A 26,881-nucleotide genomic window follows, 5' to 3' on the forward strand; every position below is an offset into this window, starting at 1 on the left:
GCCGGGCGCGGTGGCTCACGCTTGTAATCCCAGCACTTTGGGAGGCCGAGGCGGGCGGATCACGAGGTCAGGAGATCGAGACCACGGTGAAACCCCGTCTCTACTAAAAATACAAAAAATTAGCCGGGCGTGGTGGCGGGCGCCTGTTGTCCCAGCTACTTGGAGAGGCTGAGGCAGGAGAATGGCGTGAACCCGGGAGGCGGAGCTTGCAGTGAGCCGAGATCGCGCCACTGCACTCCAGCCTGGGTGACAGAGCAAGACTCTGTCTCAAAAAAAAAAAAAAAAAAAAAAGATTACCATATGGAGAATATAAGAGTTAATACCTGAGACTTCACTTTTTGCACAGGTTACTAAAACCTGACTAGGCAAGAACAAGCTGCTAATTGCCCAAGAGCCACACACCCAAGGAAGCATAAACATATTTTCTTAGTTGCAGCAGCCTTCCTTAAAGAAAACGTGTCAAGCCTCCCAAAACCTATTAGAGAATTACTAGTATGAACACCCACTTTTGGTGATCAGTATTAAAGTGGAAAGCAAATGAATCTCAACAAAAGCCCAAAAGAACAATGGTTAAAATCCTTATCTATTTCTTTCTGCAGAAATCCTATGCAGAAACAACTATGCATTCTGATGGACATTCTGACATTATGTAGAATTTCACATAAGGCACATTTATGGAAGAGGGATTAAAAGGGAAATATTCCTGGCCGGGCATGGTGGCTCATGCCTGTAATCCCAGCACTTTGGGAGGGTGAGGCGGGCAGATCACCTGAGGTCAGAAGTTCGAGACCAGCCTAACATGGAGAAACCCATCTATACTAAAAATACAAAAAATTAGCCAGGCATGGTGGCGTGCGCCTGTAATCCCAGCTACTCGGGAGGCTAAGGCAGGAGAATCGCCTGAACCCGGGAGGCAGAGGTTGCGGTGAGCTGAGATCACACCATTGCACTCCAGCCTGGGCAACAGGAACGAAACTCCCTCTGAAAACAAAACAAAACAGAACAGGCAGGGGCCGGGTTCAGTGGCTCATGTCTGTAATCCCAGCACTCGGGAGGCTGAGGCAGGAGAATCACTTGAACCTGGGAGGTGGAGGTTGCAGTGAGCCAAGATAGTTGAAGACTCTGTCTCAACAATAACAAAAAAGGAACGGGCAGGAAAAAGCAGTCAGAAGCTATTCTCTATGGGCTTGCCAGCCAGCCCCCGGCCAGCCCACTCTAACAACTTTCATTAGATAGGTTTTCTGGACAGCTGACACATTAAGATTGAGTAATTTTTTTTTTCTTTGAGACAGAGTCTCACTCTGTTGCCCATGCTGGAGTGCAATGGTGCAGTCATAGCTCACTGCAGCCTCAACTTCCCAAGCTCAAGTGATCCTCCCACATTAGCCTCTTGAGTATGTGGGACCACAGGTGCACACCACCACCCCGGCTATTTTTTTTTTTTTTTAACGAGATGGGGTCTCACTATATTGCCCAGTCTGGTCGTGAACTCCTGGGCTCAATTCATCCTCCCACCTTGTCCTCCCAATGACTTTTCATACCATAATTCTACCTTCTCCAACATAAATAGGTAACCTTATATTAGCTTAAGAAGTTTATAACTAAATTTGTCACAGAAATGCCACCTTACTACTCGGTTTATGTAAGATACATTTAAAGTTATCAAATAAGATTTCTGTACAGGAAAAATTAACCACCTGACTCCTGTTTCAACCTAGGATTTAAATCACAGTTACTCTTTTCTCTGGGGATTGGCTTCAAGTCTTCTGATTATATCCAAGAAGGCTAGGATTACTCAAGTCAGTCACTTCAACTGCTTGTCCATTTTCCTGATTGTTTTAAAGGAAGGACAAACATGGCTGTACTGACTGCTATGACCAATTGGCCTACCAGCCACAAATTAGGATGGCCTCCCTTAAAGATCCCTGGAGACACTACTGACTACAATAATGCCACTTTGTAACTAGTCAAGGTTATGAAGAGTCCACATGCGGCCAGATGCAGTGGCTCACACCTGTAATTCCAGCACTTTAGGTGGCTGAGGCAGGAGGATCGCTTGAGGTCAGGAGTTGGAGACCAGCCTGGGCAACATAATGAGATCCTATCTCTACAAAGAAATGAAAAAATTAGCCATGTGCGGTGACACACACCTGCAGTCCTAGCTACTCAGGAGGCTGAGGTAGAAGGATTGCATGAATGCAGAGTTTGAGGCTGCAGTGAGTTAACTGTACCACTGCACTCCAGCCTGGATAACACAGTGAGAGCCTGTCTCAACAACAACAACAACAACAACAAAAATTCCACATGAAGTTAAACTAAGATAATTCAACATTCACTTAACTTTAACACGCATGTTTAACACTGGTCAATATCAAGCTGAATATTCTGAGTGTCTCTGCTTTTATTCCCTGTCCAACTGGCAGGTGACAGTCATTTAATAAGGAATCTGGCAAAATACAGGAGCAAAGGAAGAACAGCATAACGTATGTATCCTCTATAAGATTAGTCAATTTGGGCCGGGCGTGGTGGCTCAAGCCTGTAATCCCAGCACTTTGGGAGGCCGAGGCGGGCGGATCACGAGGTCATGAGATCGAGACCATCCTGGCTAACACGGTGAAACCCCGCCTCTACTGGAAATAACAAAAAAATCAGCTAGGTGTGGTGGCGGGCACCTGTAGTCCCAGCTACTCAGGAGGCTGAGGCAGGAGAATGGCGTGAACCCGGGAGGCAGAGCTTGCAGTGAGCTGCTATCGCACCACTGCACTCCAGCCTGGGCAACACAGCGAGACTCCATCTCAAACAAACAAACAAAAAAAAAGATTAGTCTATTTGGCCAGGTGTGGTAGCTCACGCCTGTAATCCCAGCACTTTGGCAGGCCACAGCAGGTGAATCATTTGAGGTCAGGAGTTTGAGACCAACCTTACCAATATAGTGAAACCCCGTTTCTAATAAAAATACAAAAATTAGCTGGGCATCATGGCATGTGCCTGTAATCCCAGCTACTCAGAAGGCTGAGGCAGGAGAATTGCTTGAACCTGGGAAGCAGAGGTTGCAGTGAGCCAAGATCGCAACACCGCACTCCAGCCTGGGTGACAGAGTAAGATGCGGTCTCAAAAACAAACAAACAAACAAACAGATTAGTCTATTCACTTGAAGAAAATAACATGGATCTGAGGCCGGGCATGGTGGCTCATGCCTGTAATCATAGCACTTTAGGAGGCCAAGGTGGGTGGATCATGAAATCAGGAGATGGAGACCATCCTGGCCAACATGGTGAAATCCCATCTCTACTAAAATGTAAAAAAAATTAGCTGGGCATGGAGGCATGCGCCTGTAGTCCCAGCTACTCAGGAGGCTGAGGTAGGGAAATTGCTTGAACCCGGGTGGCAGAGGTTGTTGCAGTGAGGCGACATCGGGCCACTGCACTCCAGCCTGGTGACAGACAGAGACTCTGTCTCAAAACAGAAAAAAAACCCACATGGATCTCAATAGTGGGATGGCCTAAAACATTTCTATTTTGTATTTCAAGCAGAAGACGGCATCAGTAACAGAATAGCAGGTACTATATTCCAGAACTGGTGAACAAGGGCTTCTGGTGAAGAAAAAGTTGAATGAGCACCACTGCCAGGAGACGATCTTTTTTTTTTTTTTTTTGGAGACAAGGTCTCTTTTTGTTGCGCAGGCTGTAGTGCAATGGCGCCACGATGGCTCACTGCAGCACCTCAGTCCCCTGTTTAGCTGAGACTACAGGCAACATGCCACCATACCCAGCTAATTTTTAAATTTTTTTTGTAGTGACAGGGTCTTGTCATCCTGCCCAGGCTGGTCTTGAACTCTTGGGCTCAAGCAATCCTTCCATCTCAGTCTCCCTAACTGCTGGGATTACAAGTGTGAGCCACCACACCCAGCCAGCAGGTGATCATTTCTTAAGCCAATGGTTCTCAAACTTGAACCAGAGTCAGAATCCCCTGAAGAGCTTGTTAAATGCAGACAGTTAAGCTCTACTCCCCAAGTTTCTCCTTTAATACCACTGAGAAGAGGCCTGAGATTTGTATTTCTAACAAGTTACCAGATGATGCTAATGCTAGTTCAGGGACCACACTTTGAGAACCACTGTCTAAACCACTCTTAAACCATAACTTTCAGGTGAGACTCCACTCTATAACCTCCAAAAGTCCTTGAACACGATCCAATCACTTTAAAAATGCATACTTAGATACTACCAAAATATAGCTTTTTGGTCTTAGGAATCTGGCGTAGAAAACAGACCAGCATTTATAACTTAGGGGTTTAAGACCCTCAGGGTCACAGGTGCATATGATAAACCCACTTATAACCATTCCACACTGAGATTTAGGAGTAGGTCTGAAAGCACCCAATGTGACTCTAACTTGAGGTCCTAAGATATTCTTGGAAGCAAAATGAACATCATCTGAACCCCAAAGAATAACTACGCATCTGAGTTACTTGACACCACCAACACCATTTATCAAGTTCTCTAAGGAAGACCAAAGCCTTGATACTCAAAGTATAGTCAGTGGACCAGCAGCATGTGCACCACTTGGGAGTGGGTTAAAAAGCAGAATCTTCAGGACCACCCCTGCTTACCACTCAGAATTCCTTTCCCAAGGCCTAAAGGTGATCCCCCAGGCATATTAACATTTGAGAAACAAGCTGAACTAAAGGATGTCTTAATACAAAAGGAAACTCTAGTACATTACCCTGAAAAGCACCTGACCAAAACATCTATACTTCTTCTACTCATGGGCGAAAAACAAAAACTCTTTGAATTCTGAACAACAAACTACTAACATTATCCCAGAAAGCAACTGAACACTAAACTAAGAAGGGTCAAAGGTTAAGGGGCCCTCTCATCTGGCCAATGTGTTGTTTTGACCCTGTAAGTAAACATACACAGCTACAAGTTTCCACAGAATACACCACCTATTAAAAAAAAAAAAAAATCACCAGCCGGCTCACACCTGTAATCCCAGCACTTTGGGAAGCCAAGGTGGGAGGATCACCTGAGGTCGGGAGTTCGAGACCAGTCTGACCAACATGGAGAAACCCTGTCTCTACTAAAAATACAAAAATTAGCTGGGCGTGGTGGCGCATGCTTGTAATCCCAGCTACTCAAGAGGGTGAAGCAGGAGAATAGGTTGAACCTGGGGAGCAGAGGTTGCGGTGAGCCAAGATCGTGCCATTGCACTCTAGCCTGGGCAACAAGAGTGAAATTCCACCTCAAAATCACCAATGAGAACAGTTTCCCTCTACTCCTTCCAGATCTTCTAGCCCGTGAACTTGAAGTGGCAGAAACATCATTAAAGTCTATTTATTCCAGCAGTTTGATCTCAGTAAACAGACAAGGAAGAAGGATGGTTTGAATATTATTCCAGTTGTGGAACTAACATATTTATTATAGTGCTAGGAACACATAATCATTTCAAGCTCTCTTTAAAGGGAGAAGACTTCGTTATCCCCAAGTCCCGCATAAAATTACTAGAGTGTTGAAAAACATGAAAGCACTACCCTAACACTGCCTAAACACTATCCTAAAATTGTCATTAACTAAATCCCCTTAAGAGTAGAAAGTAAACCTATTTCCAATTAATTTGGTAGAAAAGACTTAAATCTAAGCTCCACTGTCATTAAGCTAAAGAATGCTTTTAACCAGTTCTTCAAGGCACATTTATCTAAGTATGACAGAATTCTGAGGCTGGACTGTCAAAAATGGACAATACTGAGGTTCTTAATCTTTACTGCAAAGAAACTAAGTCTCCTACCCTAAGGAAGAGAAATATCTTCCTAAAAATGACTTAAGCATAAAGATAGAAACATACACAAAGATGAAAATATACATGTTAACCTCTGATCAGTGTGTGAAAGTGATTCAAAAGCCTCTCTGCCTGGACTCTACCAGTAGACTACTGGTTAGAACTTTAGTTCAAAAAGGACTGGAAAGGGTGGGCATGGTGGCTCACACCTATAATCCCAGCACTTTGGAAGGCCGAGGTGGGTGGATCACCTGAGGTCAAGAGTTCAAGACAAGCCTGACCAACAGACAAAATTAGCCAGGCATGGTGGTGCATGCCTATAACCCCAGCTACTGGGGAGGCTGAGGCAGTAGAATTGCTTGAACCTGGGAGGCGGAGGTTGCAGTGAGCCGAGATCGTGCCGTTGCAGTGAGCCGAGATCGTGCCATTGCACTCCAGCCTGAGCAGCAGGAGTGAAACTCCATCTCAAAAAAATAAAAATAAAAATAAAAGTACTGGAAGGGGCCGGGCTCGGTGGCTCACACCTATAATCCCAGCACTTTGGGAGGCCTAGGTGGGTGGATCACCTGAGCTCAGGAGTTCAACACCAGCAACACAGTGAAACCATCTCTACTAAAAATACAAAAAAAAAAATAGGCAAGGTGCTTTGGCTCACACCTGTAATTCCAGCATTTTGGGGGGGCCGAGGCAGGTGGATCACATGAGGTTAGGAGTTAGAGACCAGTGAGGTCAGGAGTTCGAGACCATCCTGGCCAACATGGCAAAACCTCGTCTCTATTAAAAATACAAAAATTAGCTGGGCGTGGTGGAGCATGTCTGTAATCCCAGCTACTTGGGAGGCTGAGGCAGCAGAATCACTTGAACCCCAGAGGCGGAGACTGCAGTGAGCCGAGATAGCACCATTGCACTCCAGCCTGGGCAACAAGAGCAAAACTCTGTCTCGAAAAAAATAAATAAATAAAAATAAAAATACAAAAACAAAATTAGCTGGGTGTGGCAGCGTGCGCCTGTAGTCCCAGCTACTCGGGAGGCTGAGGCAGGAGAATCGCTTGAACCAGGGAGGCAGAGGTTGCAGTGAGCCAACATCATGCCACTATACCCCAGCCTGGGCGACACAGTGAGACTCCGGCTCAAAAAAAATAATAAAAAGTACTGGAAGGGGGCCGGGCGCAGTGGCTCACACCTGTAATCCCAGCACTTTGGGAGGCTGAGGCAGGTGAATCACTTTAGTTCAGGATTTCGAGACCAGCCTGGCCAACATGGCAAGATCCCGTCTCCACTAAAACTACAAAAATTAGCTGGGCATGGTGGCGCACGCCTGTAGTCCCAGCTACTCAGGAGGCTGATGCAGGAGAATCACTTGAACACAGGAGGCGGAGGCTGCAGTAAGTCAAGATCACACCATTGCACTCTGATGATAGAGTGAGACTCCGTCTCAAAAAAACAAAAAAATAAGTACTGGAATGGCTGGGTGTGGTGGCTTACGCCTGTAATCTCAGCACTTTGGGAGGCCGAGGTGGGCAGATCACCTGAGGTCGGGAGTTCGAGACTAGCCTGACCAACATGGAGAAATCTCATCTCTACTAAAAAAAAAAAAAGCAAAAAAAAAAAACAAAAACAGCTGGGCATGGTGGCGCATGCCTGTAATCCCAGCTACTCGGGAGGCTGATGCAGGAGAATCGCTTGAACTCAGGAGGCAGAGGTTGTGCCATTGCACTCCAGCCTGGGCAACAAGAGTAAAACTCCGTCTCAAAAAAAAAAAAAAAAAAGTACTGGAAGATTTTCATTTCCCTTCATTTGATGGTTTTTCTCCATTCAGAATTCACCTGTCAACATTTTAGGAAATGAATTTAAGTTATGAAACACTACTCAAACACTCTCAGGTTTGAGAGAAAATATATTTGGGAAGACCAAATCTGAATGTGGAAAAAGTTTTCTATCAACTTACATGCTGTCATGCCAAAACAGATCATCCTAAGACAGCAATCAACCAAGAACCCTTTACACCTGAAAACATTTCTCTTACAGCAGTTGTTTCCTTCAGTGCTGAAAATGCGTATTAATCTGACAGTATTTGATACTTTATCAAGTAGGTAATAGTGCACCAGTACATAAACAAGGGCTGGCTTTAAAGCATTAACCAATCAGTATCCCAGGAAGCCAGGGACAAGAGGCCATGTTAGAGTCCATGACTGAGGCTGGGCACAGTGGCTCACCCCTGTAATCCCAACACTTTGGGAGGCCAAGGTGGGTGGATTGCTTAAGCCCAGGAGTTTGCCTGGGCAACATGGCGAATTCCAATCTCTATAAAAAATACAAAAATTAGCCGAGCGTACTGGTGCACGCCTGTGGTCCCAGCTACTCAGGAGACTGAGATGGGAGGATGGCTTGAGCCCGGGAGGTCCAGGCTGCAGTGAGCCATGATCGCACCACTGCACTCCAGCCTGGGCGACAGAGTGAGGCCCTGTTGCGTGCAAAAAAAAAAAAAAAAAAAGAAAAGTCCATACTAAGGAAATATATGGATGTGTGCCCAACTAGGATATAACCCTTCTTGTCATCAATGGTCCCAACTGCTTCAACATTGTTGAGCAAATTTTATGTGATCCAGCCTGATACATTTCAGGGACCCAGAAATGAATTTACAATTTGAGTCCTGTCAACCTCTTCAGAAACATTCAGTAGCCAACAAGACATGTACTGAAGCAAGATCTTTAATAAATATGACTTCCTCTCTCTCCCAAAAGCAGTTATCTGGACAAGCAATTTAAGCATCTCCAGTTTTTAGCTAGGGGAAATGTGACTGAAGCCTTACTTTTTTGAGTCCATATCCAATTTGTAATAGAAAGTAAAAAAACAGGATTGAAAAATCCAGTTACCCCTGCCAAGCACACTCAAGAGCATTCCTGTGGGGAGTCTGCCTCTTAAGGAAACATCAATACAGAGGACACTAACTTTGTAACGCATCCTAGAGCTTTAATCCTCACAGTACAGTATGTAAATCAATAACATACCAATTACATAGCTGTTACAGAACTTACAAAAGTATACTGATCCGCAATTTTAAAAAAATCTAAGCCTACATTCCCTTCACCTAAAAGCCTCTCAAAGCAAATTCCAGCTTAAACTCTGGGTATCTACGCTTGCAGAAAAATGTTCAAAGTAATGTTCTACTAAATTTAGTTAATATTTAGTTCATGTAGTGAGTCAGAATGAGATTACCACTTAATAGGAATCAAACAGTTATACAATGTTACTAACTTCGCCACCTAAAAAGAAACACTATTTCATTAGTGGCAAACCCTACTTTTGTATAGCGATGAGGGCATTTGGAGGCAGGCGGCTTCTTCAGGTCAAGGAAAGCATCTCCATTTTCTGTTTCACCCACACTTCTCCTATCCATGGCTCCTTGGTCTACAATGCTCTGCACCTGGAAGATAAATCGGCACAAAATTGTCACCGACAACAGTAAGTTTTCAGAAATCTTGGCTGTTTCTTCAGAAGCTGAAACTTTTTAATCTCTCAAAACAGCTAGTGTTAAAAACAAGTCCCCACCCCAAAATTATGCTATAAATTAGAACTTGGAGATAGAATAATTGGTACTCAGTTCTCTCTCCTAGTATCCTAAGCATCAACATGGTAAAAAGTAGAAGGTGCCCAATTCAAGGTATATAACCTTTAAGCAGCTTTAATACAAAGAGAAACCAAGATTAGTAGCTGCCACCCATGGGGATCTTTCAAGACTGGTGGGGAAGTTTCCCGGAGTGGGGGCAGGTAGAAGACTGGTTGGGCTGGCAACCCGCGAAGTCTGTTGTAAAGTGCCTGTCACTTGCCAATGGACGGCGCCAGCTGCCCCTTGTTATCCGGCGATCAGGGACTGGGGACGGGGCCCGAGCGCCCCTCGCCCGGCCAGCCGCACCTGTGGCCATGTCAGGGGCGCCGATGGCAAGGAAAGGGCGAGCACCGGCTTCAGCTCCGAAACTTGGCTTCCCCGGGCCGCGACCCCAACCCGCAGCCCCTCACGCAGGCCCGGGCCCAGCGGCCTCCTTCGGAGGAAGGGCGGGGACCGTACTCACTGAGGGGCGGCCGGCCGCAGGGAGCAGGGAGGCCGAATCTCCCGGCCCGGCGCTTCGAGCTGGAGCTAGCGCAGGCCCGCAGCCATCCTCCCCGGCCCGGCGGCTCGGTCCCCGCCGGCCGCCTTGCGGGCCTCGCGCCCCCTGCCCAGCCCTGCGGGCGCCCCGGCGCCCGCGCTCACGCACGCGACCCCGGGAGCAATGCGCCCGCGCCCCTTCTACACCCGCGAGCACCGGCGCGCGGTGCCCCAGACCCAGCCGCCACCGCCGCCGGCCCTTACTCGGTGCTTCCGCCGCTCGGCGGCCCTTTGCCTCGGCCGCCGCTCCCCTCCCCGCTGCCCGCGCCGGTCCCAGCGCCGCTCCCCGCAGCTTTCGCTCTCGCGCCCCCACCCCGACCCGCTCGCGCTGTCTCTCTTCAGCCGCCGTAACTGCAGCCCGGCCCTCCGCCCCTCCTCTTCGGCCCCCTCCCCTTTAATAACTCCCTCCACGCACCCGGGCCCCGGCGCCGCCTTCCCTGCCGTGCGCCCGGATGTGAGGTGGCTGCAGCGGTGCCGGGCGAAAAAGAAGCATCGCCGCGCGCTCCCCGGACGCCAGCCCCTGCGCGGGCCGGGCGGTGGGGAGGCGATGGCGGCGAGGACGAGGCCACGGTGGGGACAGCGGAAGCCCGCTCCCGTCCGCGCAGGCGGTCGCCGTGGGCAGCCCCGAGGCCCCCGCCGCCGCGTTCCCACGCGCGCTGCAGGGCAGAGGGGACTGCACTTGGGACCCGAGACTCGCGACACGCCACTCTCCTGGAGGCGGTGGCTAGATGGGCCTGGGCTGGCGGCTAGCGCGGCCTGTGGCGCGACCACCGCTGTATTTGCACGGTTCGCATAGGCAGAGAACCGTGGGGCTTCGGCAGTGGGAATTTGAGATAGGAGATTGGGGTCTTCCGAGCCTTCCCCAGTGCGGTTCGAACCTCAGCTGTTTTGCGAGTGGCGTGATCTTGGGCAAAGCTGACTTACCTAAGTTTCGGTCGTGTTTCTGAAATGGCCTCTCTAAATCTATGAGGCTTATGCGCGAGTACTGGTTGCCGCATTAAAAGACAAGCTTGTCACGATTGGCTTTGATAGCGATAAAGGCGACTGACAAATTCATTGAAATGTTCTTTCTCTCCGGTAACCTGAATCTGTCCGTAGCCTGCACGGAAAGGGGAAGTGCGAGTGGAGTTGGGGAAATGAGACGGCGAATGTCAAGCGCTTACCACATAGTGCAGACTCAGGCTGACAGGGGAGCCACAGAAATGCAAATATATGAGCAGTGCGGGTTACTGCGTCCTGGGGAGGAGGTCCTATGTGCTGGAATACCACAAGCACCCATTTCTGCCCTGTGGTGCTGCGCAGCGTTGGTGTGAAGCGATGCGTAGGCGTGAAGTCCGGAGAACCGCAATTTTCCTCGTTAAAGGACAGCGACGTCTACATTTCTTCCAAGAGGCCTACTTTGTTGGAACTTCACTTCACTTGTGAAATTAGGGTGTTGGGCACAGAGTGACCACTAACTCAGCTCCTTTCTTGTGAATCTTGGCAACAGAAAACCTTTTTCTTTTCGTTTGTGTTACTGAATAAAGTGTGTTTCTTACAAACTACTTTTTACAGGCAAGAGGCAGAGGGAAACACTTGCAAATCAGGCCTGAGTTTGCATTCTCATCTCTGCCACTTCCTACAAGCTATGGAGAGTTGGTCTATTGATCCTTAGTTTTACCTGTGAAATTGGGAAGATGATATAACCTGCTCATGGGGCAGTTAAGATTAAACAGGATAAGGTGGGTAAAAAACCATATATAACCCATAAAGCTGCCAAGCCTTTTTAAGCCTATACAGAGACACGTTGTAGGTGATAATACAGCAGGTGTTTTTATGATTTTAAAAATCCAGCTGTTTTTGGAATCCAAATTCTTCCTAAACCTGTGGGAAACAGGTCTAATCCCCTTTAGTGTCTTGGAGACTCCCTGGAGTAGTGGAGAAGGCCCGTTCTTTGAAGCTGCTAAATCCTGACCCTGCCAATTAGTGGGAAACCTGAGCCAGGCATTTCACCACCTGGATCTCCCTTTCCTCATTTTTCAGAAAGGGATCGCAGTATACCTACTTTTTAGGCTTGCAGAGGGAATTAAAGATAACATTAAAAACACTGCTCTGGTTATTTTATTTTGGGGGGGATGAAGTCTTCCTCTGTCATCCAGGCTGGAAAGCAATGGCACAATCATAGCTCACTGCTCCAGCCTCAGCCTCCCAAATAGCTGGGACTACAGGCTCCTGCCACTACAGCAGGCTAATTTTTAACGATTTTTTTTGCAGAGATGGGATCTTGCTATGTTGCTCAGGCTGGTCTCGAATTCCTGGCCTCAAGCGATCCTTCTGCCTCAGCCTCCAAAAGCACTGGGATTACAGGCATGAGCCACCACACCTGACTTTTCTTGAAAAAATACTAGAAACCCAGAAATTATGGATTTCTGGTTACCTACTGTTATGTAACAAGCCACCCCAGAATTCCAATTATATTTTGCTCTCAAATCTGCAAAATGGGCTGGTTCCTGCTGGGACAGCTGGTTTCTGATCCATTCAGCACCAGTGGGGGCAGCCCAAAGGATGGGGCTGATGGTGGCTGTCAGCTAGGACCTGGGACCATTAGAGCTGTCCCTGGAACACTTACACATGGCCTCTCCCTGTGGCCGAGCTTCCTTGAAATATGATGGCTGGATTCTAAGGGCAAGTGTTCAGAGAGCGAACAAGAAAGCCATATAGTTGCTGTATTGCCTTTCCTAACCTAGCCCTGGAATCAGTTCTGCCACGTGCCACATTGTGTTCCTTAGAAAGGAGTCAGCACAGTACCCTATATTCAAAGCAAAGGAACTTAGACTCCACCTCTATATGGGAGGAATGTCAAGGAATGTGTAGGCATGTTTTAAACCACCACAAGCCATACATGAAATCAGTGCCCAGGGTGTTATAGCTATCATGATTTGATAGCTGGAACTGATTTCCTGAGCCCTCTGGTTTATCCTACTTAGGACCTACTTTTCCACTAGGCTCCTTTAATGTCTTGTAGAACCTTGGCCTCAACTCATTTCCTACCTGTCAAAGTCTCACTCTGTCCTTCTAAAAGAAGAAGATGGTTATTACCTAGGAAAAAAGGTAATAATCTAAGGGAGGCTTCCATAAACTTCTTTCACCTGTACCTGGCAAAAGCTAGATGCTTGCAAATTGCAAATTCTTGTTTCATTGTAGCTTTTGAATGTTACTCTCCTTGGCAGGATAATTTGTATTTGTATTTTTATTTTTTGAGAAGGCGTCTCACTGTATCACCCAGGCCAGAGTGCAGTGGCGTGATCTTGGCTCACTGCAACCTCTGCCTCCCGGGTTCAAGTGATTCTCCTGCCTCAGCCTCCTGAGTAGCTGGGATTACAGGCGCATGCCACCATGCCCAGCTAATTTTTGTATTTTTAGTAGAGACGGGGTTTCCCCATGTTGGTCAGGCTGGTCTCAAACTCCTGACCTCGTGATCTGCCCACCTCGGCCTCCCAAAGTGCTGGGATTACAGGCGTGAGCTACCGCGCCCGGCCTGATAATTTGTAATTTTTTTTTGAGACGGAGTCTCGCTCTATTGTCCAGGCTGGAGTGCAGTAGCGTAATCTCAGCTCACTGCAAGCTCTGCCCCCTGGGTTCGGGCCATTCTGCCTCAGCCTCCCGAGTAGCTGGTACTACAGGCGCCCGCCACCACGCCCAGCTAAATTTTTGTATTTTTAGTAGAGACAGGGTTTCACCGTGTTAGCCAGGATGGTCTCAATCTCCTGACTTCGTGATCCGCCTGCCTTGGCCTCCCAAAGTGTTGTGATTACAGGCGTGAGCCACTGCGCTCAGCCTATAACTTGTAATTTTTTGAGACCGAGTTTCGCTCGGTCGCCCAGGGTAGAGTGCAGTGGCACAATCGGTTCACTCAACCTCCGCCTCCTGAGTTCAAACAATTCTCATGCCTCAGCCTCCCAAGAAGCTGGGACTACAGGCCTGTGCCACCACACCCGGCTAACTTGTATTTTTAGTAGAGATGGGGTTTCACCGTGTTGGCCAGGCTGGTCTGAATTCCTGACCTCATGTGATCCCCCAACCTCGGGCTCCGGAAGTGCTGGGTGTGAGCCATCGTGCCAGGCCAATTATTTGTAATTCTAAATGCCCCCTTCTGCAACTAATAACCAATTTTCAAATATCAACTTGGGAAAGCTCTTTGAGAGAGAAATTATTCTAGTTCTTTCCTAAATATGTGTAAGATCTTGGTTTAGGTCCAAATTGTTGGCCCAAAGTTTGGCATAAGGGGTCTCAAAGCTTCAGTCAGTTGGGGAAATTAGCAGTCCAAGAACAGTAGAGAAGCAAATGAAAATACTAGAAACCGGCTGGGCATGGTGGCTCATGCCTGTAATCCCACCACTTTGGGAGGCTGAGGTAGGAGGATCACTTGAGATCAGGAATTCTAGACCAGCCTGGCCAACATGATGAAACCCCGTCTCTACTAAAAATACAAAAACAGCTGGGTGTGGTGGCATATGCCTGTAATCCCAGCTACTTAGGAGGCTGAGCCAGGAAAATTGCTTGAACCTGGGAGGCGGAGGTTGCAGTGAGCCGAGATCGTGCCGCTGCACTCCAGCCTGGGCGACAAAAGTGAAACTGTCTCAAAAAAAAAAAAAAAAAAGAAAAAGAAAAGAAAAGAAAAAAGAAAATACTAGAAACCCAGAAATTATGAGCACCTGTGAGAGAGTTTAATGCCAGGCCATGACCTTTCAGCAGCCACATCACAGAAGGCTGGATTGCACCTCTCTAAATGGGCTTTTTCCTATTCAGTTTTTCTTGCTCCAAGAGTAACCCTTAGTTTTTTGTTTTTTTTCTGAGACAGAGTCTCGCTCTGTCACCCGGGCTGGAGTGCAGTGGCAGAATCTTGGCTTATTGCAACCACCCCCACCAGGTTCAAGCGATTCTCCTGCCCCAACCCCCGGAGTAGCCGGGACTACAGGCTCCTGACTCCACGCCTGGCTAATTTTTGTATTTTTAGTAGTAGAGACGGGGTTTCACCATGTTGGCCAGGCTGGTCTGAAACTCCTGACCTCAAGTGATCACCCACCTTGGCCTCTCAAAGTGCTGGGATTATAGGTGTGAGCCACCGCGCCTGGTCACATTTTTTATATTTTGTAGAGATGGGGGTCTCACTATATTGCCCAGGCTGTTCTTGAACTACTGGGCTCAGGCAATTCTCCCGGCTCAGCCTTCCAAAATGCTCAGATTACAGGTGTGAGCCACCGTGCCCAGCCTCTAAGATGTCCTTGTCCTAGCTATTATTATATACTATTATCTTCTAATCTTTCCTGACAGGACTATTTTCATTGTAACTCAAATGGAAATGCCTTTCATCCCTCCTAAATTTGTCAAAGCTGAGGATGGTAAATGCACATGACAGGAAGAAAGCATTAGGAAATTAGCTCAAATCATCTAGAAAGAATGCTTACTGACTTATCCTAAATATATAATTTATATAAATCTACATAATTATATAAAAGTACTTAGGCTACATTACAGTATATATATTTTAGTTATACTGTTAATTACACCTTGAAGCTTACTAAATTATTTTAAAACTACTTGGCCACATTAACTTCAGATAAAAGTTGTCCCTAAAACATTGGCATTGATGTCCGCTAAAGTAGAACTCCTTTTAAATTACGCTTTTTTTTTTTTTTTTGAGACAGAGTTTTGCTCTTGTTGCCCAGGCTGGAGTGCAAATGCACGATCTCGGCCCACTGCAACCTCCACCTCCTGGGTTCAAGCGATTCTCCTGCCTCAGCCTCCCCAGTAGCTGGGATTACAGGTGTCCACTACCACCGCCGGCTAATTTTTTTTAATTTTATTTTTAGTAGAGATGAGGTTTCACCATATAAAACATGATTTAGGGCCAGGTGCGGTGGTGGCTCATGCCTGTAATCCCAGCACTTTGGGAAGCCGAGGCGAGTGGATCATCTGAGGTCAGGAGTTCGAGACACACCTAGCCAACATGGTAAAACCCGTCTCTATCAAAAAAAAAATACAAAAAAAAAATACAAAAATTAGCCGGGCGTGGTGGCGTGCGCCTGGGAGGCTGAGGCAGGAGAAAAGCTTGAACCTGGGAGGTGGAGGTGGAAGTGAGCCCAGATCACGCCACTGCACTGCAGCCTGGGCGACAGAGGGAGACTCCTTATCAAAAAATAAATAATAAATGTTTTAATTGCAAAGATTAGCATGTAGAAAATAGGGCAAAAATACAGATTATCTGTGATTCTAACTCCGAGACACCCAAGTTAATTTTCCTGTTTTTAGCGTAAAATCTTTCAAGTAAATAACTACTGCTTTTAAGTGTCTGCACCAGGAATCTCACGTGCTTTCAAATGTTTTACAAAGCACGTAAAAAAGTATTTCAAAAGTCCCACTTACCCCTCCCACTCCCATTTTTAAGATTATTAGGATCGGCCCAAGTTTAAAATTTTAACAAAAAGGAGTGCTTATTAATTACATTTTAAAATGAAGGGTTACAAAAAGAGATAAGCCTGGCATTTCTAATTCGGGGGCAATGGGACTTCTCCCCTCCAAGTGCAAGTTGTAGCAACCTGCCGGGTCCACGCATGGGCGGGTCATACTCCACGGGTTCCGGTTTCCACTCCCTGTGAACCAAAAGCCAGAGGCTCACGCACGAGTCCGGAAGTGAGGGAGGGAGGACTTTCGTTCGCAGCCGCCTCCCAGCTGGAACCTCATCCTTAGTGCTCGGCCGCGGGCGGCGTAACTCGGGGTTCTGCCTCGGAATACCTCCCACTTCTCTTGTCTAAGAGGGGCAGTAGCAAGCTGAGCTCAGAGCGAAGCTGGCGAGCCAAGGAGAGAAGGAACCCTCGGTGGGGATGCCCAGAGGGTGCATGCTCCACGCCCCTCGAAACCGACTCTCATTGCCGCTGCCGCAAAGCAACCCGAGGTGCGCCATCTACCCGACTGAGGCTGCGCAAGTCCCGGGGTCTGGGCGGGGTGGTCCTCGTGCCCGCCGCGTCGCCGTGGAGACGAGGGCGGGCTCGCACGAGACTGGCGTCCACAGGCGCGCGAAGCGCTGAGGCGGGCGTGGACCGCGCTGGAGTTAGGAAGCAGGTCTCTGACCGCCCTATACCGCCGGGTTTTCTCCCAGCGTCAGGCCCGGTGGCTCGGCTTCCCCAGGTACGAGGCCCGGCCCTAACGTTCCCACCCTCTTCTGGGCTCGGCCTTTCCGGCTGTGAGCCCGGCAAGGAACTCAGTCGGGTCCCTCCGAGCCCGGTGAAATCTGTCCGAGCCTCCGCTTCCTCCCCTGAAAGTGCAGGTGATGTTGTCTCCCTGCGGGTCTGTGGTGCGGGAATGGTGTAAGTGCGACAAGAGGGCGCAGGACGGGGCCCGGAGCCTGCCATCCTCTCCCGCCGCGTCTTCTGGGCTTCTTGTCTTCCGCCCCGGGGGCACCGCATCCTCCCAGGCGTCTAGTGAGTTCCTGGCCAGTGCTTGAGTCCACGCAATGCTCCTTAGCGTGCGCGGATCCAAATCGGGTTTCTTCCTCCCGGCTACGTGGCCCGGGAGCGGAAGGGCTGGTATATGGGCGACCTTACCCCCACTGAGCCCGCAGGGAGTAACGCAGTAAACAAACTTTGAAGCCTTCCCCGCGTGGGAGGTGGGTACCTGTTTTTATTTTATGGGAGGCTGTTAAGGTTTCTTAACTGCTGTGTAGATGTGTTGTAAATACTTGTTGAATGAATGATGTGAGGGACTTGAGTACAGCCATACCTCGCTTTATTGCACTTCACAGTTACTGTGTTTTTTACAGATTGAAAGTTTGTAGCAAGCAGCCCTGCACCGAACTACTATTTTTTAAATAGCATGTGCCCACTTCCTGTCACTCACACTTTGGTAACTATCGCTATATTTCAAACTTTTTATTTCAGGTATACCGTTACAGTGATCTATGATCAGTGATCTTTTTTTTTTTTTTTTTTTTGAGACGGAGTCTCGCTCTTTCACCCAGGCTGGAGTGCAGTGGCGCGATCTCGGCTCACTGCAGGCTCCGCCCCCCAGGGTTCACGCCATTCTCCTGCCTCAGCCTCCCGCGTAGCTGGGACTACAGGCGCCTGCCACCTCGCCCGGCTAATTTTTTGTATTTTTAGTAGAGACGGGGTTTCACCGTGTTAGCCAGGATGGTCTCGATCTCCTGAGCTCGTGATCCCAAAGTGCTGGGATTACAGGCGTGAGCCACCGCGCCCGGCCAGATCAGTGATCTTTGATGTTATGATTGCAGTTGTTTTAGGTGGTCACGAACCTCACTGGTGTAAGGCAGCAAACTTAAGCGTTATGTCTGACTGCTCCACCTACCTGCCAGTTCCCTGTTTCTCTCCTCCCTCTCGGTCCTCCTTGTAGCCTGAGAGGCAACAATATTGAAATTAGGCCAATTAATAGCCCCACAGTGGCCCCTCAGTGTTCCAGTGAAAGGAAGAGTTCCATGTCTCTCACTTTATATCAAAAGCTAGAAATGACTAAGCTTAGTGAAGGAGGCACATCAAAAACTGAAATAACATGAAAGCTAGGCCTCTTGTACCAAACAGCTGAGTTGTGAATACAAAGAAAAAGTTGTTGAAGCGAATTAAAAGTGCTACTCCAGGGAACACACCAGGGATAAGAAAGCTAAACAGCCTTATTGCTGATATGGAGAAAGTTTTAGTAGTCTGGATAGAAGATCAAACCAGCCACAACATTCTCTTAAACCATCGTCTAATTTCGAGCAAGGCCCTAATTCTCTTCAATTCTATGAGAGCTAGGAGAGATGAGCAAGCTGCAGAAGAAAAGTTGTAAGCTGGCCAGGGGCAGTGATTCATGCCTGTAATCCCAGCACTTTGGGAGGCTGAGGTGGTCGGATCACCAGCCTGGCCAACAAGGTGAAATCCCGCCTCTACTAAAAATACAAAAATTAGCTGGGCGCGGTGGTGCGTCCCTATAGTCCCAGCTACTCAGAAGGAGAATCACTTTAGCCCACGAGGTGGAGGTTGCAGTGAGCTGTGATCAGTGCACTGCGCTGTAGTCTGGGCGACAGTGAGACTCTCTCAAAAAAAAAAAAAAAAGTTGGAAGCTAGCAAGGGTTGGTTTTTGTTTGGTTTGATTTTGGTTTTGAGACCGAGTTTCACTCTTGACGCCCAGGCTGGAGTGCAGTGGCACGATCTCAGCTCACTGCAACCCCCACCTCCTGGGTTCCAGTAATTTTTCTGCCTCAGCCTCCTGAGTAGCTGGGATTACAGGCGCCCGCCACCATGCTTAGCTAATTTTGTGTTTTTAGTAGTAGAGAGGGCGTTTCACCATGTTGGCCAGACTGGTCTTGAACTCCTGACCTCATGTGATCCACCCCCCCGTTGGCCTCCCAAAGTGCTGGGATTACAGGACTGAGCCACTGCGCCCAGCCTTGTTTTTGGTTTGTTTGTTTGTTTGTTTGTTTTTTAAGACGGAGTCTTGCTCTGTTGCCCAGGCTGGAGTGCAGTGGAGCGATCTCTGCTCACAGCAAGCTCCGCCTCCCGGGTTCACGCCATTCTCCTGCCTCAGCCTCCCTAGTAGCTGGGACTACAGGCGCCCGCCACCACGCCCGGCTAATTTTTTTGTATTTTTAGTAGAGACGGGGTTTCACCGTGTTAGCCAGGATGGTCTCGATCTCCTGACCTCGTGATCTGCCCACCTCGGCCTTCCAAAGTGCTGGGATTACGGGCGTGAGCAACCGCGCCCAGCCTTGATTTTGTTTTGAGACAGGGTCTTGTTCTGTCGTGCAGGCTGGAGTGCAGTGGCGATCATGGCTTATTGCAGCCTTGAACTTCTAGGGGCAAGTGATCCTCCTGCCTTAGCCTCCTGAGTATCTGGGTGTGTGACACCATGCTTGGCTAATTTTTTTTTTTTTTTTGAGATGAGGGTCTTGCTAGTTGACCGGGCTGGCCTCAGGCAATCCTCCTGTCTTGGCCTCCCAAAGTGCTGGGATTACAGGTGTATGAGCCACAGCACCTGACTGAGGTTTAAGGAAAGAAGCTATCGCTATAACATCAAAGTGCAAAGTATGGCAGCAAGTTTTCCAGAAGATCTAGCTAAGATTTTTGATGAAAGTGTCTCCACTGAACAACTGATTTTCAGTGTAGATGGAAGCAGCCTTCTACTGGAAGAAGATGCCATTCTAGGACTTTCATGGCTGGAGAGAAGTCAATGCCTGGCTTCAAAGCTTCCAAGGACAGGCTGCCTCTCTTGTTAAGGGCTAATGCAGCTGGTGACTTTAAGTTGAAGCTAATGCTCCTGTACCGTGCCAAAACTCCTAGGGCTTTTAGGAATTATGCTAACTCTATTCTGCCTGTGCTCTGTAAGTGCAACAACAAACCCAGGATGACCACATGTCTATTTACTGAATGTCTTTACATCATGTTTACAGTGTGGTTTACTGAATATTTTAAGCCTGCTATTGAGACCTACTGTTCAGAAAAAAGGATTCCTTTCAAGATATTACTGGTCATTAACAAGGCACTTGGTCACCAAAGAACTCTGATGAAGATGTACAAAGAGATTAATGTTACTTTACATGTCTGCTAACACAGTATGCATTCTACAGCCCATGGTTCAAGGAGTAATTTTGACTTTCAAGTCATTATTTAGAAATACATTTTGTGGGCTGGGCATGGTGGCTCACGCCTGTAATCCCACCACTTTGGGAGGCCGAGGTGGGCAGATCACGAGGTCAGGAGTTTGAGACCAGCCTGGCCAACATAGTGAAACCCCGTCTCAACTAAAAAAAGAAAAAATTAGCCAGATATGGTGGCGGGCGCCCGTAATCCCAGCTACTGGGGAGGCTGAGGCAGGAGAATCACTTGAACCCAGGAGGCAGAGGTTGCAGTGAGCCAAGATTGCGCCATTGCCCTCCAGCCTGGACGACAGAGTGACGAGACTCCATATTAAAAAAAAAAACAAAAAAATACATTTTGTGAGGCCATAGCTGCCATAGGTAGTGATTCCTCTGATGGATCTGGGCAAAGTAAATTGAAAATTTTCTGGAAAGGATTTAACATTCTAGGTGCCATTAAGAACATTCATGATTTGTGGGAAGAGGTTAAAATATCAGTTCCAGCCTGGCCAACGTGAAGAAACCCTGTCTCTACTAAAAATACAAAAATTAGCTGGGTGTGGTGGTGGGCGCCTGTAATCCCAGCTACTCAGAAGGCTGAGGCACGAGAATTGCTTGAACCCAGGAGGCAGAGGTTGCAGTGAGCCAAGACTGCACCACTGCACTCTAGCCTGGGCGACAGAGCAAGACTCCGTCTAAAAAAAAAAAAAGAATCATTAAAAGGAGTTTGAAGAAGTTGAGTCAGACCCCCATGGATAACTGAGAGACTCAAGACCGGAGTGGGGGAAGTAACTGCAGATGTGATAGAAGAATCAAGCGAACTGGAATTAGAAGGGGAGCCTAAAAATGTGATCAATTGCTGCAACCTCATGATAAAACTTGGATGGATGAGGAGTGGTTTCTTTTCTTTTTTTGACATGGAGTTTCACTCTTGTTGCCCAGGCTGGAGTGCATGGCACACTCTTGACCTCCTGACTTCATGTGATCCACCTGCTTCGGCCTCCCAAAGTGCTGGGATTACAGGCCTGAGCCACTGTGCCTGGCCTTGTTTCTGTTTTTGTTTTCAGACAGGGTCTTGTTCTGTTGTCCAGGCCGGAATGCAATAGTGATCATGGCTCATTGTAGCCTTGAATTTCTAGGCGCAAGTTATCCTCTTGCCTGAGCCTCCTGCCTCCTGAGTACCTGGGTGTGTAATACCATGCCTCGCTAATTTTTTTTTTTTTTTTTTTAATTTGAGATGAGGGTCTTGTTAGTTGACCAGGCTGGTCTTGAACTCCTGGCCTCAAGCAGTCCTCCTGCCTTGGCCTCCCAAAGTGCTCACCACAACCTCCGCCTCCTGGGTTCAAGTGATTCTCCTGCCTCAGCCTCCCGAGTAGCTGGGATTACAGGCATGTACTACCACGTCTGGCTAATTTTTTGTATTTTTAGTGGAGACAGGATTTCACTGTGTTAGCCAGGATGGTCTCCATCTCTCAGCCTCCCAAAGTGCTGGGATTACAGGTGTGAGCCACCATGCCTGGCGAAAGTGGTTCCTTGAGTTGAAACCTACACCTGGTGAAGATGCTGTGAACATTGCTGAAATGACAGCAAAGGATTTAGAATATTACATAAACTTAGTTGACAAAGCAGTGGTAGGATTTGAGAGGATTGACTTCAATTTGAAAGATGTTCTACTGTGGGTAAAATGCTATTAAATAGCATTACATGCTATAGAGAAATCTTTGATGAAAGGAAGAGTCCATCGATGTGACACACATCACTATTGTCTTATTTTAAGAAATTGCCAGGCTGGGTGCGGTGGCTCAAGCCTGTAATCCCAGCACTTTGGGAGGCTGAGGTGGGCGGATTACCTGAGGTCAGGAGTTCGAGACCAGTCTGGCCAACATGGTGAAACCCCGTCTCTACTAAAAATACAAATATTAACCAGGCACGGTGGTGTGCGCCTGTAGTCCCAGCTACTCCAGAGGTTGAGGCAGGAGAATCGCTTAAACCCAGGAGGTGGAGGTTGCAGTGAGCCGAGATGGCGCCACTGTGCTCCAGCCTAGGCGACAGAATGAGACTCCATCTTAAAAAAAAAAAAAATTGAAAATGCCGCAGCCGCTGGATGCAGTGGCACATGCCTGTAATCCTAGCACTTTGGGTGGCTGAGGTGGGCGATCACTTGAGGTCAGTAGTTCAAGACCAGCCTGGCTAACGTGGTGAAACCTTGACTCTACTAAAAATATAAAAGCCAGTTGTGGTGGCGGGCACCTGTAATCCCCGATACTCGGGAGGCTGAGGCAGGAGAATCGCTTGAACCCAGGAGCCGAGATCGCACCACAGAGTGAGACTCTGTCTCAAAAAAAAAAGAAAAAAGAAATTGCCACAGCCACTCCAGCCTTCAGCAATCACTACCCTGATCAGTCAGCAGCTATTAACATGGAGGCAAGACCCTCTACTGGCAAAAATATTACAACTCACTGAAGAATCAGATAATTGTTAGCATTTTTTAGCAATAAAGTGTTTTTATTTATTTTTATTTTTATTTTTGAGACAGTTTCATCTCATCGCCCACGGTGGAATGCAATGGCATGATCTTGGCTCACTGCAACCTCCACCTTCTGGGTTCAAGCAATTCTCCTGCCTCGGCCTCCTGAGTAGCTGGAATTACAGGCACCCGCCACCACACCCAGTTAATTTTGTGTTTTTCGTAGAGACAGGGTTTTGCCATGTTGGCCAGGCTGGTCTCGAATTCCTGACCTCAGGTGATCCTCCCGCCTGGGCCTCCCAAAGTGCTGGGATAACAGGTGTGAGCCACTGTGCCTGCCCAGTAAAGTGGCTTTTGGTTTTTTTTGAGTCTGAGTGTTGCTCTGTCGCCCAGGCTGGAATGCAATGGCGCGATCTCGGCTTGCTGCAACCTCTGTCTCCCAGGTTCAAGTAATTCTCCTGCCTCAGCCTCCCGAGTAGGTGGGATTACAGGCACCCACCACCACCACCAGCTAATTTTTGTATTTTTAGTAGAGACGGGGTTTCACCATATTGGCCAGGCTGGTCTTGAACTCCTGACCTCGTGATCCGCCCACCTTGGCCTCCCAAAGTGCTGAGATTACAGGCATGAGCCACTGTGCCCTGCCAAAGTATTTTTAAATTAAGGTATGTACATTAGTTTTTTAGACAATGCTATTGCACACTTAACTACAAGTGTAGACATAACTTCTTTTTTTTTTTTTTTTTGAGACGGAGTGTCACTCTGTTGCCCAAGCTGGAGTGCAGTGGTGCGATCTTGGCTCACTGCAAGCTCTATCTCCTGGGTTCACACCATTCTCCTCCCTCAGCCTCCTGAGTAGTTGGGACTACAGGCGCCCGCCACCATGCCCGGCTAATTTTTTGTATTTTTAGTAGAGATGGGGTTTCACCGTGCTAGCCAGGATGGTCTCGATCTCCTGACCTCGTGATCCACCTGCCTCGGCCTCCCAAAGTGCTGGGATTACAGGTGTGAGTCACTGTGCCCAGCTGACATAACTTTTATATGAACTGGGAAATCAAAAAATTCATGTGACTGGCTTTATGTGGTCTGCAGCTGAACTCTCAATCTCTCTGAGGTCTGCCTATACTAGTCCCAGCTCCACCACTTGTTAGCTGGGAAACTTGAGCCCTCCATCTATAAAATGAAGTTGATAACCACTTGCTGAGGTAGTTATATTAAAGTAGGTAGTTCATGAAAAGTGCTTAGCACTAATGCGTAGCAGAGTACGTCTCTATGGATGTTATTTTGATTGTAGTCTATTCATTTTTGATTGTGTGGTACTCTCAACATTTTGTTAAAACATAACATTGATAAGAAAAAATCGATTCTGGATGGGTCCACTGTCTGTCTGTAGTTGGCATATTCCTCATGCCTGTGTGGGTTTTTGCCAGATGCTCTGATTTCCTCCCATGTCCCATGATAAGCACATTAGCTTCATTGACATGTCTAAATGATCCTAGTGTGAGTGAGTGTGTGTGTGAGTGTGCAATGCCATGAATGGCATCCTGTCCAGGGTGGCTTCCCCCCTTGTGCCCTGAGCTGCCAGGATAGACTCTAGCCAACCTTGACCCTGAACTGGAATAAGTGGGTAAATAATTATCTTACTTGTTCTTCTGAATCTTTTGTACATATATGTATAGCTCACATTTATTTCAGTGTTTAATATTAAAAGGGTTTCGATCTTTATTTACAAGTTTGGTGATGTTTTGTGACCAGAAATATGTTACAAGAACTTAACTCTTGTTTATATCAATTAGCTTATGGTAAAATTGGTCTCTTTATACATAATTGTGCTTAAAGTTGCAGTTTCCAAGAACCTATCAATGACGTTAAGTGAGGACTTACTGTACTTAGTTCTAGATGAGGCTGGATGATATTCAGGTTCAATTTTTTTTTTTTTTTTTTTGAGATGGAGTTTCACTCTTGTCACCCAGGCTGGAATGTAATGGCATGATCTCGGCTCACTGCAACCTCCACCTCCTGGGTTCAAGCGATTCTCCTGCCTCAGCCTCCCCAGTAGCTGGGATTACAGGCACCTGCCACCATGCCCGGCTAATTTTTGTATTTTTATTACAGATGGGGTTTCACTGTGTTGGCTAGGCTGGTCTTGAACTCCTGACCTCAGGTTATCCACCTGCCTCGGCCTCCCGAAGTCCTGGGATTACAGGCGTGAGCCACTGCACCCAGCCAGGTTCAATTTTTTAGCAAAATTTCATCATGGATGGTAGCACTTAATCAGTACTTTGTTGGGTTTATTTTGGTCTCTTTTTAATTTGTTGGAGGTCTTTTCTAAATATTTTATGGTTCTCAATTGTCCGTTTATACTTAGGTGTAACTGAGAGATTATGGCCGAGCACCTGTAATCCCAGCACTTTGGGAGGCTGAGGCGGGCAGATCGCTTGAGGTCAGGAATTCAAAACTAGTCTGGCTTAGCCAGGTGTGATGGTACTCGGGAGGCTGAGACAGAAGAATCGCTTGAACCCAGGAGGCAGAGTTTGCAGTGAGCCGAGATTGAGCCACTGCACTCCAGCCTGGGCAACAAAGCGAGACTCCGTCTCAAAAAAAAAAAAAAAAGGCATGACTGAGAAATTAGTTGGAAGCTCCTAGTGTCTGAGCAGGACTTGTGAGTTCATGGGCTTCACTTTAGGGTAATCTAGGGACCAGTCTGCTTTTTCATTGATGGAGAGTAAGGCACAGGTCTCAGAATCTGGACATCTGTTGGTTTTCAGTGTTTTCTGAGATGACTTTTCCAGCCTCCTGCCTGAGAGGTACCATCTAGCTACCAGAATTTTGGAAGCGGGACAGCAGAAGTGGCGTGAATACCCTGTCTGACAGGGTTGGAATTCTGTGTGGCCCACTTTCCTTTGGTATCCACTCTGAAGCTTTTCATTTCCTCAAACCTGTTAGGCCACTTCATTTTCCTTTCTTGTAAAACCCTGTGGAAATCCCTCCTGTCCTATAATCTCTTCTCTCATCTCTTTAACCTTATGGTTTGTTCCTTTGTATTCTTTACTGTCACCTTAGAAGGTCAATCTACATGTTTAACTGGGAGTCAGCACCTAATAATTTTTGTTTTTCTTGGACTGTTTTTTTTTTTTTTTTTTTTGAGACGGAGTTTCACTCTTGTTGCCCAGGCTGGAGTACAGTGGTGCGATCTTGGCTCACTGCAACCTCTGCCTCCCAGGTACAAGTGATTCTCTTGTTTCAGCCTCCCAAGTAGCTTGGATTACAGGCATTCACCACCATGCCACCTTTTTTTTTTTTTTTTTTTTTAAAGTAGAGACAGGGTTTCACCACGTTAGTCAGTCTGGTCGCGAACTCCTGACCTCAGGTGATCCACCTGCTTTGGCCTCCCAGAGTTCTAGGATTACAGGCGTGTGCCACCATCGTTGGCCATGTTTTGTATTTGATTATCATTATATTCCAACTTATAAGCAAGTTTATATTCATACATGTCCTTATTGAAAGCAAACCTGTGTCCTAGTTTTTCCAGTATATGTGTATTTTATCTGTGAGGTTACAGACGTTGTTTTAGAGGCTGGAGATAGAGTGGAGAGAAGATCAAATATGATTCCTGTTTTCATGGAATTTATATTTTAGTGGGGAAGGCAGACATGTACAAATCTGGTACAGAGTATATAATACAAGGGAGTCCTTCACCACGAAGGACATTCCACAGGATCATTATGACAGAAACCCAAGGCAGTGACACATTGATTATAGCAGTATTTCACCAAAAATCATTACTTGAATACTCCTTCTATTTGATTTATTTGTAGAAATAATCACTTATGATGACTTTTGTTACTTGGAGTGTAGTATCAGAAAAACTAGGACATCGGTTTGATGT

The 26,881-nt window shown here is 47.3% G+C and overlaps 2 protein-coding genes and 1 long non-coding RNA gene across 3 annotated transcripts in view; 1 reads left to right on the forward strand and 2 right to left on the reverse strand.

Annotated features, from left to right (window-relative positions):
* Nucleotides 1-10,269, reverse strand: part of EIF4ENIF1 (eukaryotic translation initiation factor 4E nuclear import factor 1) — a 59,490-nt gene extending 49,221 nt beyond the window's left edge. The window contains exons 1-2 of the mRNA XM_058431676.1: nt 10,127-10,269; nt 9,080-9,202 (exon numbers count right to left, since the gene is read on the reverse strand). Coding sequence (XP_058287659.1) covers nt 9,080-9,175 — 96 coding nt within the window. The 5' untranslated portion in view covers nt 9,176-9,202; nt 10,127-10,269. The remainder of the gene's footprint in view (nt 1-9,079; nt 9,203-10,126) is intronic.
* A 6,121-nt stretch (nt 10,270-16,390) lies between these two features.
* Nucleotides 16,391-16,847, reverse strand: LOC131382007 (uncharacterized). The gene is made up of 2 exons (XR_009211141.1): nt 16,697-16,847; nt 16,391-16,554 (listed from the first exon to the last, which is right to left on the reverse strand). It is a non-coding gene; the product is annotated as an uncharacterized LOC131382007 (long non-coding RNA).
* Nucleotides 16,848-16,876: 29 nt separating this feature from the next.
* The window catches only part of SFI1 (SFI1 centrin binding protein), a 120,434-nt gene continuing 110,429 nt past the window's right edge, over nt 16,877-26,881 (forward strand). Inside the window, exon 1 of the mRNA XM_032139845.2 lies at nt 16,877-17,089. The gene's annotated coding sequence lies outside the window, so the exon portion shown is untranslated. The remainder of the gene's footprint in view (nt 17,090-26,881) is intronic.

The sequence above is a fragment of the Hylobates moloch genome, unplaced genomic scaffold (assembly GCF_009828535.3).
Source record: "Hylobates moloch isolate HMO894 unplaced genomic scaffold, HMol_V3 SCAFFOLD_19, whole genome shotgun sequence".
Taxonomy (NCBI): Eukaryota; Metazoa; Chordata; class Mammalia; order Primates; family Hylobatidae; genus Hylobates; species Hylobates moloch.